Source organism: Aythya ferina (genome assembly GCF_964211825.1).
Source record: "Aythya ferina genome assembly, chromosome: 3".
Taxonomy (NCBI): Eukaryota; Metazoa; Chordata; class Aves; order Anseriformes; family Anatidae; genus Aythya; species Aythya ferina.
Window position 1 is genome coordinate 81,458,708 of NC_140298.1, and position 13,082 is coordinate 81,471,789.

The window sequence follows — 13,082 nt, forward strand, 5'->3', positions numbered from 1 at the left end:
TTGAATAAAGTACCATTTGCCCTTAGAAACATTTTTCCAGAACTCAGTCAAGCTTCCTGAAATTTCAAGTTGTATTTATAGCACTAAAAGAAGCCCAGAAACTCAGGTTGCCTTCACTTTTCCTTATATACACTCATGTTAAACCTACACAAAATACTTGACAGTTTTGTTCAAATATTTAATATGGAGTTTTGTGAGATGCTTAGAAGTGATAGGCACTACATAACCACACATGCACACACGCCACATGAACAAATAATCTTGGTGTGAAAGAAAGCCATACCTTTCCATCCTGAGTCAACTCTAATTGTGGAGTTTTGAGAGGGCTTACATCATCTTCTCTCCCACCTTCTTTCAACTTGCCCTGCCCAGCAGCTTCAAGGTCAATGATTTTATCTCCTGCAGACGGCCTTCCTGTAGTAGGGAAGTCTCTTAGCAGGCTTTGGTCTGAGATACCCATAGGAGCTAGTAGGGAATCAAATGATTTGGGTTAATTGGAAATAAGTTAGAACGTTTTGTTTTCAAGACTTAACAAAATGATTTTATGGTGATGTCAGCAATGAGGAATACAGGCTAGTTACTGGTGACACAATAGTTTTCAGCTTCTTGGCTTTACACAAAGTCTATGGTTCTTACAGCACTGATGTGAACAGCAATGTCCCCTTGTCACATGTGTGCTTACTATGCAAGGGGGAAAAAAAAAATCAAAATCAAGTAGGTATTTAATTATCAAGTTCCTGATTACTCATAGATAGCAATTTAAAGATACTGTTCTTGGGACTGTGTTAATCACTATAACAAAACATAGAAATAAGTGTCTGTGGAGATTCACCATACTGAAAGGACCATGTTAATACAACATAGAAATATCTCTGCATATTGCTGTCACAGTATTTTTGTTGTGGAATCTTAGCATTTTTCACTTTTTTTAGTACTGCAGGAACAACAGCTTAATGAAAGTAAGACCTTTCCTCCCTACATGCCTGCAAAAAACAGAAGGGGAAAATTCATGTATATATATTCAATATATTCATGCAATGTAATCAAACAAGAGAGTGAATGGTGTTTGTTTTTTCCCCTGTTGTGGTTTACCCCAGCAGGCAGCAAATCACCACACAGCTATTCGCTCACCCTACCCCATCCCTCTCTGGGATGGGGAAGGGAATCAGGAGGAAAAAAAAAAACAACTTGCGGATTGAGATAAAGGCATATGACATAATATGACAGAAAAATAAATAATATGTAAAAAGCAAGTGATGCACACCACCCGCTATCCCTGCCTGCAATACCCAGCCTGTCCCTGGGCAGCCAGTACCTCCCATCCCAGCCAGCCACACCGTACATTTTCTGAGCATGATGCCATATGGTACAGAAAATCCCTTTGGCCACTTTGGGCCAGCTGTCCTGGGTCTGTCCCCTCCCAGCTCCTGCTGCACCCCCTGGTGACCCACTGACAGGACAGTGTGAGAAGCTGACAAGTCCTTAGTTTAGTGGAAGCACTACTCTGCAACAATTAAAACATTGGTGTGTTGTCAACTTTATTCTGTTTGTAAGTCCAAAACAGCACCATACCAGCTACTAGGAAGAAAATTAATTCTATCCTGCCCAAAACCAGGATATCCCCTCTTATCTGATTCAGCTCAGAGCAGGATGGCTTTTTTTTTCTTTTCCAAATAAGGATGGCTGGCTTGGTCGAAATAGTAGGAATGAAGTACAGGAGAGTTCATTAAGTTAAGCAGCCTTACTAAGTATAACTTTGATATAAACTTCATTTGTTTAGCAATCTTCCGTAGAACATTCATATGCCCCTGAAGTCTTAACTTTACAAAGCCAAAGCGCAGAAAGTTCAAAAAGGCTTTTCTTTGAGAATCTTTGAGGAATATGGTTTTTGATAACAGTCTCAGCCAGATCCACATCAGAGGCTCTCAGTTAAACTGCTGAGAAGCCAAGGCCTCCTAATGGCAAATGTTCAATTTTGAACGTTATGCTTTCAGGGACTCTCTAATTAGCAAGTCTGCAGCTTAAGCTTCTGATCCCTTCTTGGATGGCAAATAGAGCACTTCCTGGGCATATGTCTCTCAAGTTCCACAAGGGCAAGAGTAACTTAACAAATCACAAAATAATTTAGGTTGGAAAAAACACCTGGAGTTCAACTAGTCTGACCTCCCCCCTGTTCAAAGCAGGTCTAATTAGACCAGGTTGCTCAGGGACTTGTGAGCATTTCCAAAGTATTTGAAAATAAATATTTCAACAAATAAATATTTCTAACTGAAATTTCTTGTGTCTCAAACTTGCATCCACTCCCCATTGTATTATTGCTGGGCACCTCTGAGAAGAGTCTGGTTTCATCTTTTCTGTACCTTCCCTGTATGTCAACAGGGTATTTCCCCACACCCTTTTCTTAAAGCTGAAGGACTATATGTCTCTCAGCCTCTCCACATATACCACGTGTCCCCAGCTCTCTGATCAGCTTGGTAGCCCTTCACTGGGCTCACTGCAGTACATCAATGCCCATCCTGTACTGGAGAGCCCAACGGTGGACACAGAACTACACATTTGGTCTCACAGTGTGCTGAATAGAGGCAAGTAATTGTTACTTTTAATGGGCAGGCCATGCTCTTGCTAATACAGTTCAATAGACAGCTGGCTTTCTTTGCTATCTTTGCTATAAGCACACACTGCTTTCTCACATTCAGCTTGTCCACTGGGAGCCCCCAGATCTTTTTCTGCAAAGCTGCTTTCAAAGCAGTCGCTCCTGCAGCATGTAGTGGTTTATGGTATAATTCCACCTCAGATGCAGGACTCTGCATTTATATTTACTGAATTTCATTATTGTTTCTTTCAGCCCATTTCTCCAGCATGCTGAGGTCCCTCAAGCAAAGGTGCAGTGAGGGTATTAAGAATAACTCAGAGAGATGAAGTACTCAATTGCAGTTACTTGGGAGGAACAGTGGTACTGGACACGCTGGTGTCCAGAAAGAAGAGGCAGGGATTCAGTGTACACTTTCCAGGATTTCTCCAGTTTCAAATATACACTCAATGAATGACCTATATCTGGACTACTGCTTGAAGGAAGAACAGGACTTGATTTTGCATGATAGTTTAAAAAAAATTACAGCACAAAAAATCCCCTGAAAGACTTGCTGAAGCAATCCCTAGAGTTGGGCAATTGTTTCTAGCCAAATTAAACAAACTGAATCAGACAGTTTGTACTGATGTAATGTCTTTTGGTTTCTACAAGGACTCATCAGAAGCTAGCTACTCATCACAAGCTAATAGAGCACACACTTTTCCCTCTTATTTTTGCTTAGGCCTCCAGATGGTAACAAACTGTAGGTTTCCCAAATAAGAGTCCTTTGCTCATTTGCCCCAGTACAGGAGAACGAAGATTTGGAAAAGTAAAAATATTCTGTGTAATACATTTCTGGAGAAAATAGGCAAAGTTAACAGCTTAATTGTAGCTAAACTCACATCATTGTTACAGTTCACTTCTATCCTAGTGAAGTTGTGTATGCCTGAATTTAAGTCAAACTCATTTTTATAAAGATTTTTTAAATGTTGTATCTTTCAGAAGTAATTTAGAGTAAAGCATGTGCTTCTATGTCTCTTGCACATCCTACTAATAATATATGTGCCTTTGCAAAATATGTCTGTTTTGTCTGTTTCCATTAAAGAAAATCAGAAGGTATTTTTGTTTAGTCAGAGACCAAATATCAGTAACCACACATTTTAGATATTCGTACAAGCTGAACAGAAAGCTTGTGGGCTGAACACAGAAGTAACTAAGAAGCACACCAGAATGGCAATACACTAAATAAAATTATACAAAACCAAAAGGAAGTACTTGCTCTGCCTTTTCTACTTTGGCACAGAGAGACACACCCAGGCCAATCCAGGGTCCCAAAAATGCCACTGACCATACAATTCTAATCAACAGCATATAATGCACGCCTATCTAGTAAAACAGATTGGAGTATTGAAGCATATGTCCAATTTAGAATCCTTCATATTTTCACTGCAGTACCATACAATTTAGGCAGTACCTTAACTTACTGCTTAACCAAAAAATTGATATAGTATGTTATTGATATAAGTAACAGAAGTAACTACTCTTCACTCAATCCATCAGAAACAGAAATTGACAAACTTGTCAATTGATATTTTAGGCATTCACAATGTCAACAATTTTAAATGTCACTCAGATCAGAGTGACAACACAATATAATTAAACACTGGAAAAATGTGTCATATTTCATACCTCCATCAAGACTTCTGGAAACACGTTTGCTTGAAGTGCGTTCAAAGTACGGAGCTGGTCTGTCTATGAGGTTGCTAGCCTGTCGTGTCTGTGCTTGTGTACGTCCGCTGTAGCGAAACTTAGAACCCAAGGTTAGAAACTTTGCTTTTGGAGGCTGTTCTGGTGATAGAAGTCTAAAAAGCAAACATGTATAAAGTCAATTATAAAGGCCTTATTTTATCTATGTAATGAGGTACTTTTAACAGTACTTATTATATCGCAGCTTTAGTTCACTAGGCATGATTTGTGCATTTCAAGTAGTGATTTTATCAAAATCTGAGAAGAGCTTTTAAACCAAAGAGTATTATTTAGTATTTGCATTTAGAGTTGAAGTGCTGCTGATAATTACCATGTTTTCCACAGTATAACTCAGCAAAATCTTGATCTTCTCATACTATCTAGATGAAATGGTGTTTTTTTCTGAATAGCTGAGGCAAGTTCAGGTTTATGTGGCATACCTCTCAGATCTTTCTCCTTAGAACATTACTTATAAGGGAAACCATACACACCGCATATTCAGAGGTACCAATATGGCAGCTGCTACTCCTCACAGTTAGGGAGGGAATGGTGTCCCAAAGCTGCATAGCAGGCTGAATGAAGGAGGGGAGGGAAGGTTCAGATGGATATAGAACTGTCACTCAACACTAAGAAGTTTAATAAGCTAGATTCAAACCCCACTGTATTTACTTTGCGGTTTATAGATTTGTGTAAATTGATGCTTGCTGTACGTAAGGAGAGTGGGGAAAAAAGGCGTATCATGAAAAGAGTGAAAAAAGATTCAGTTATGAGTAGTATTAATGCTGGATGTATATGTTTATACCTTTGTTCTTAAGTGTTGGAGTCAATGTCAGAGAAATTCCTAGTAACAGTTTGGCAGAATTGCTACGAGATATCCTGCAATTTTCTACCAGTTTTTGACACCACATGAATTTAAGGGATGTTCCTCTAAACCTCCCTGTATTTCATTATGAAGACCTCTAGTTCTTAATCTATACCTTCACTGCTTCTACTTTCTACTTTTGAAGCCTGAGCCATTAACTTCAACACAGAGGGTACTGTATCCCCCAGTACCATCCTTGTTGATGGATCAACAGTCATCACTGTAATAACTCTTCCCAGCCTCAGTTTCTCTAGAAAGGTATTTGATGTTTCCCCTGAATCAACATAGTGCTGCAAATACACGCTTATCCAGCATGGGGTATCCGTGTCCTATTCTCTCTCTGAACATCAGCTTCTTTCAAGCAGAACCAACAACTACCATGCCTATTGTATTTATGATGGCACAGATGTGCCAGAAAGACATAGGATGCTGACTTTGTTCTATTCTTTTGAACCATTTGCACAGGGAACATCTGTGACAGTGGAATCAGATCCAGAATACATTTAGACAGTTTCCAGTAGTGGGTTCTGAAAACTGACAGTCATTTTAAAGATATTTCAGCAAAACTGGGGGGTTTGCAGATACTTTGCAAAAAAGAATGGTAAGAGGTAGAAGGCTACCATTTTCTCTAAGAGAGGAAGGAAGTTTATATCTTTGCCAGGGTGCTAGCCAGAGGGATCTGATCACACATGCCTACAATGCAAACACATGCACCTGAATCCTAATGGGTTCCAACATATTTTAAAAGAAAACAATTCTCAGGACAGACTAGTCTACCCCTCTGCACTAAGGCCATATATAACAAAGTCACAAGGATCTGGAGTTTCACTTTTCTTGCTTCTGTAAAACAGCCTTATGCAATCTTTGTCACAAATATATTTCTCCACATTATTTCCAAAAGAGAATATATTCTGTATTATGAGGAAAAAGGCTAAGAGTGTTTTTCCAATGTTCCTTCTGTTCTTTATTTCCCAGTCTTGGCAAAGCTACAGCATTGACTGCCATTTTTGTTTTCCACCCTGCTGAGAAAAACTTTTAATCTTTGAATGTGGAAAACACGAGATAAATAGTTACTTTCTGATTAAGGGCATTTGATTTATTTATTTATTTAGGTATTACAAGTTTAATTACATAAAAGTAACTAAAGAGTATGTTTGCGTCATTTTAAGACATACTGGGGACACTAAAGCTATCTTGAAAAGTTCAAATAAAACATCATAAAGTAGAATTATAAACATGTTTTGGATAAGGTCTAAAGTTACAAACTAAGCTTATCTCAAAAGATTAATGTAACTAATATAAATGTATATGTACATACATTTATAATGTATTATAAATGTAATAAAACATTACTGGAATTCTGTAAGGCTGAGCTGATACAAACAAATGCAGTGCCTTTTAGTTGTCATTTTCAGTATAGTTCATTTCAAATTTCTATAAATAACTTCACATGCTCAATGAATTTCCCATAATTTAAAAAGAAGGTGGATCTTAATGCATTTATTATTTGAAAAAACTGAAATACTGGAAAAACGAATAATACAAGGATTCTTAAAATGTTATATAGGGCATGCTGGGAGGTCTGGAAACCAAAAACGTAAATCTAGATTTAATACAATTTACTGTGGTATACACAAGCAATACACATGAAATGAAAAAAACTGTAGCTTGCACTGTAGCAATTGCTTCTGCTGTTTATCTTTGGAGACAAACAGAGCTGGATTTATTTTACTGTTTTTAAATCAGGATGAAAGGTTTTGAGGATTTTCTATCTGATGACATCAGTGGAGTATATGGATTTTACAGAATGGTTGAAGTATATGTTACATAATTCTTGTCATCATGTCATGCCTGATTAGGAAAAGCCACTTCTGATTGGAATGAAATCCAATTAATTTTATTATGTCAGAATTTCTGTAGTAAGATTATCTGATACATATTAATACTCCTAAGAACTTTTATATTTGAAAATGGTATTTCTCAGTTTAGTATTTTTGAATTCCATAAGATTTTCTTCTCCATTTAGGTCCATTTTATTATTGTAAAAATAGGAAATATAGTTCATGCAGGCCACTGCATGATTTATTTGAAGAGCATTAACGTTCTTTCCATTGCAGAAAAGAACTGTATGCCATTTGTGGTAACAGACAGCACCAGCCAAAGCAGACTTCAACTTTTGAAGAAATATAGAATGATGAGCTATTTAGGCTAATAAACTTAACTAAGAAGTCTAGTAAGGAGTTCTCCTACTGAAGGAGAAAGCTTAATCCTTTACATGCCCTTTTTACAGTGAGAAACCTAGATTTGAGGACTCTTCAATGCATGAGAGATTCAACCTAAATCTATTACTCCTGAGGCTGCATGAGTACATGCACTCCTTCATGGAGATTGTGCTATTATAAAAAAAAAAAAAAAAAGATTTTTCAAATTACTTCTCAATGCTGGAAGTAGAAAGAAACAACTCTGTTGTTGAAGTAGTCATTGACAAATAGACCGTAGTTTCAATAATTGATTCAGAATTGTGCATTTGGCAATTACTGAGAAAAAATGCAGAGAAAATTCTAAGCGCTTCTATGAAAGGACAATACTCTCAGACACATGGTCCAATTTTTTGGGTGGTCCTTAGGGGACTCAAAGAGTTCAACTCAACGATCCTTGTGGGTCCCTTCTAGCTTGGGATATTCTGTGATTCTAAGTTAGGGTTTATTACATAAATAAATAGCATGCTGTTCTTTGAAGAATGGACTGTGAATTCAGTCCAGTTTATAAACAAGCAAAAATTCAGCTGTAAGCATTTAGCTTCAACAGCAAAAGATACTGAAAAAACTGCAGTGAATGAAGATTAACTGTCAAACCCACAGCTTATTTTGTCTATTGGCTCTCTAGATTGTCATTTTGAAAAGTAATCTATCAGTAAATACTATGTATGATTACTAGTTTAGTTTCATACTGGTAGCATGCTGAAAGTTTAAATGACACTTATTTGTACTTTAGACCTTCAGAACTAGTAATTCCGTGTCAGTGACTCACAGGATGTCTTCTGTCTAAGAGGTGTTAATACAGGGAGGAAGTAGGGGAAAAGAGGGGATAAACCTTCTCAACTTTCCTCATATCCTTTCAAAGATATGAGCATACCTGGCAAAATTGGGGAAAGAGAATTATCATTTACCTGAAGAAAGTATGGTGCTCCACACAAACCTTCCATAACCTTTTAGCAGCCCGGTGGTTTGGCAGTTTGAACCCAATAGTGCTCTCAAACTGTTCCAGCTGGAAAGAATCCACAAATAAATTAACCCATTTCCTTAACGTAGCTATTAACTGGAAGGCAGAGTTCAGATAATTCCATTACTGTAAGAAGCAGTAATTCTCCTGTCATAAGAGTTTGTAAGACTTCAAAAATACCAGTTTCTAGCCTTTTAATATAATTATACTGGGAGGACTAGTCATGACAGGTAGTAAACACATTATCACTTCCTATCTTTACTAATAACTCTTCTGAGAAATCCAAAAATACATCAGCATTCCTTGCTAATTTTCTGACTAGCAGCCCAATACACTTTTAAACTGAATGAAAAAATTGTACTGCAGGTTGTGCTGCACATCTTCCTTGGATTCAATACCAGTTTGAAATCCACTTTGCAGTGTCACTCTTACCAATCCATTTCATTAAATATCTTTTTTTTTTTTAGCAAAAATATATCTGTTTATACATACGTTTTCCAGAAGTTACAAAAGTACAATGTAAGTATTGCATTACTGGCAATTAGACTTAAGCTAAACACAGCTCCTGTCATTTCATGTGAAGTCTGTTTACACTAAAATACTATAGTGATTTCAAACTGATAGTGTTCCGTACTTTAATAAATCCCTTTTCAACAAAACAGGGTCTGGGAATTGCTCTGTGAACTTTTAAGTGTGTGCAAACAAAATAGATGCTTTGAGAAATGATGAGTTAGCTTTATAAGATTGTGTAGAGGCTAATTTGTTTTTGGTCACTTAAGAGACCTGGGAACTAAAACTAAGATAGATTTAAAAATATATCTTTAAAACTTGCCTATTATTTATAAGCACTACAGCTGATTTTGTATCAGCATAAAGTAGTCTGCTTTTATACAAGGCTGTGGGAAGGTGACTTGCCATTTAAAGTTTTAATGGATTTCAATTTGAGATTAGCAGACAGTACATATCTTGCCTAGAATAATTCAGGAATAAATTCAAACCTTTTCCTCCATTTAGCTCTGAAAGGTCATTAACATATTTTACTTTATTTATTCACACAGCAAAAGCTACCCTAAACATTTTAGGATATACTTTAAAGAGTTCATCATTTTGTTTTCTACAAAGAATTTCCAGTTAAAATGTGCTCAAAATGTAAACCTCCCTCCTTCGTTGACTCCCATAAACTCACAACGATAAGTGAAAAAAGGTGAATTCGGTATTTCTGCAGCAGCTAACAGGAAGTTAGAGCTCTCTACAGGACAACTCAGGTCTTTGGTTACATCCATAAAACTAGCGGCATTGACATTTAGTGAACAATTATATCCACAGAGGAAGAGAGGCTGACTCTCCCTAGGGGCTGCAATTTTGTAAAAACGTGGCCAGTGTAACTAGCTTTACCTGCACTAAATATAAGTTACAGCATTGCATCTATTACTTTTCCCCTCCAAAAAAAAGTGCTGGAGTCACATTCATTAATCATCAGAAGTGTTTAATACAAGCGGTAGAATCTGATGAGAAAAATAAAACCCTCTTAAACTCTGCTCGAATCCAACATAAGCCTTCCAGGATGCCTAGTAAAAACTGAGGCTGTTTTTCCTGTTGCTGGATAGAAATAATCAGACAAAAAAGGCAAGACAAAGGTATTACTTACTTCTGCTGGTCTGATTTTGATGTAGAAATTACTTCGCTTATAGGAAATCTTCAGAATTTTTGGCCAAGCAAAGCGGTTGATCCGGAGTCTATCTTTGTAAATGAGCAGTCCATTAGCACATACACCCAGCATAATATCCACACCTTCAGAATCCTATCGTGTATGAGACAATTCCATAAAAATCATTTTATTAACATTCCAAACAAGTAATTATCTCAGGCAAACCTTGAGGGAAGAAGGCAAATGGGACTCATTTCATATTAAAACTTGAAAGACCGTGACATTGAGATTGTTAAAGAAATAACCAAGTGTAACAATTTTATAACAAAGGATTTGGACTCCAGTAATTTGGCACTCCTCTATCTGCACTTACCACAGTTCTGGGAAATTTAGGTATTCTGTCAATAAGGACAAAGCCAACAACTACGAGAAGTACGGTGGGTGTACTGATGATTTGATTTCTAATACTAAAAGAAGTGAAAGTAAGAACAGATCTCTTCAACAAGAATGTCAGAGCAAGTTGGTGACAGTGATCTTTTACATTCACCTACTATTCCAAAGAAGATACAGGAAGCAATGGATAGCTGGCTGAAATATCAGCATAATCATTTCAATCAAAGCGCTGTCACACAAGGTTTCTTAGCATTCTATGCTACTGACAGCATTTGATGCCAGTCCAGCAAGCTACATAACCAAACACTTACTGATAAGGCCTGGATATACTGTACTGCTGCAGAGTAATATGGCGTAACATGTCCTCACAAAAAACAAATCAACTACATCAAATGCCAACACTGTCATTAAGTGTTGCTTCACTGGCATAACAATTAGCTGCAAGTGGACCCTGGCAAACAGCAGTTCTTTCGGATACTTCACTATGGCAAAGGAAAGCTCAATAAAACTCTTAAGTATGCAAGTTCTTGAAGTGCTTCAGACCAAGTGAACTGCCATACTGCACTTGTATTAGAAAATGAATAAATATTCCAGACATATTTAATGTACGTGAATAAAAATGTAAGCATATTTCTTTCAAGTGTTTCTAAGAGAACACAAGATGTAGTCTGTGGAAAATTGCAAATGTAAGTGCATAAAATTTCTGTAGGAGTCCATCTCCAGTATTTTAAAGTCTTGGTTTTCTTCTTTATATATATAGGACTGATACACTTACAATGCATTAATTTTCCTCATCATTTGAGGCTCTGGATTTCCAGGAGGGACTGAAAGGGGAGCGAGGGTTAGTTGGCTTGTTGGATTTTTACATTAAAAATCCTAATAGAAATGCAGTTTTGATTTGACTCATCCAAAGGGATGAAAAAGAAAAGCCTCTGAAAAGCACCCTCCCCCCCCCAAGACCTCTTCCCACCCATACTCGTCATTTCTAACTCTTGGGGAATTTCAGAAATAATTACATATTCTTTGATCCAAAGACCAGATGCTTAAAATCTACTTAAAATATTCTAGAATATTCTTTCTAGGATGCACTTATGTCTACGCATTAAATAAAACTCAACTTAAAATAGATTTTAAGAATGTCAAAGCTGTTAACTGAGTAGTTATCATGAGATAAAAGGCTCATATGAAAGCACTGAGGATCCAAACACTTTCAAATCAAGCATACACTACTCTCTTTAATACCAAGCATTATTTGAAAACCAAATCAAACCCTGATACCTTGGCATGATGTAAATCCACTCCATACATGGAAAGTCTCTTAGCATTTTCTAGGAACTGGGAATCCGCCTGTGCTGGAGTCAAGCCCCTAAAACCAAAAAACAAACCTTGAGTTTATTGTCCAAAGAACAAAGAATCAAAACGGGAATCCTGCAATTCAGACACAGAAAAATGTCAGTTTGTATGGTATCAATAGCATTTTCAATGTAAAGCAGAACTGTTCTTTCAGAGCAGTTATATTACTTTAATTTAGGTTTCCATATTCACTCTTCCAAAATATTTTTTAGGTCTACATTGTCATGAATTGGACAACTAATTCATATGCTTGGATAAAATATTTTCTCCAAATGATCTCTTCTGATATCTTAGTGAAGCTATTATTTTCAAATCGACATTTTGAAATGCATGGGATTAAGAAGCTCCTGTTACGTAGCAAAAGACTTACAGAACAACAAAAGGCCTCAGTTTAGCAGTTTATAAGCTCTTAAGAGAAACGGTAATGAACATGACAGCATGATTTAATTTCATCACGCTGTATCTGACAGACCTGTGTGTTTTGTGTAGCTCAGCTACTTTCTCCTCCATTTCTTGAGTTTGATTGGGTGCAAATTGGAATTCACTGATGTAGTCACCGTGGTGCTCCTCTGGGTCATGATCACCCATTTCAGCCTGCAGGATATATGAACCAAGGAGGGCGTGAGTCACAAAAGAACATGGCAGTCGACCAGAAGCAATATCCTGGCGAAGCTGTAGGCACAAGAAATATCTGCAAGACAAAGAAAAGGAGGGGGAATGGGATGAAAAACGTGAACAGATGAAGAGTTACCAATTAAAATATATATATATATATAAGATAAAGCAGAATTTCTCTGATACATGTGATCATAAACATTTTTAAAGTAATCCAATACACTAATAATTTGTTACACCTTATTTTGAAGGTCATTATTACATAGTAAATTGGTTTCACTTCCACAGTCATTAGCTCATCAAGTAATGTAACAGAAGAAATCTGTATCATTACTGAAACCATACCTGCCTTCCTTAAACGATGTATATATTAGAATTTACTATTTCTAGTACTGCACATAGTCTTCTACCAAATATAACAAGTTAACAATCAGGGGACATCATGCCCTAGCACAGATATTTAATTAAAAAAAAAAGTTTTACAAGTTCAAATTTTAAGGAATTTCACTTTAAGCTATAATCATAAAAACGCTTTACCAGTTGAACACGCAATTCAAATGCCAATTGACACTGAAAACTTTCAAACTAAACAGACAGTTGAAATACACTGCATACTAAGTGTCTTAGCTTATTTGTAGTAATATATCAACTACAGACTCACATAGCTATCTTAT

The 13,082-nt window shown here is 36.7% G+C and overlaps 1 protein-coding gene across 9 annotated transcripts in view; it reads right to left on the minus strand.

Moving 5' to 3' along the window:
- Positions 1-13,082, minus strand: part of EPB41L2 (erythrocyte membrane protein band 4.1 like 2) — a 108,037-nt gene that overhangs the window by 24,210 nt on the left and 70,745 nt on the right. For 8 of the 9 annotated variants that reach the window (XM_084512826.1, XM_084512833.1, XM_084512832.1 and 5 more), the window contains 6 exons: positions 12,266-12,484; positions 11,719-11,806; positions 10,048-10,200; positions 8,347-8,444; positions 4,259-4,431; positions 284-465 (listed from right to left, as the gene is read on the minus strand). In XM_084512826.1, coding sequence (XP_084368952.1) covers positions 284-465; positions 4,259-4,431; positions 8,347-8,444; positions 10,048-10,200; positions 11,719-11,806; positions 12,266-12,484 — 913 coding nt within the window. The remainder of the gene's footprint in view (positions 1-283; positions 466-4,258; positions 4,432-8,346; positions 8,445-10,047; positions 10,201-11,718; positions 11,807-12,265; positions 12,485-13,082) is intronic. The other variant, XM_084512828.1, reaches the window with a different exon arrangement.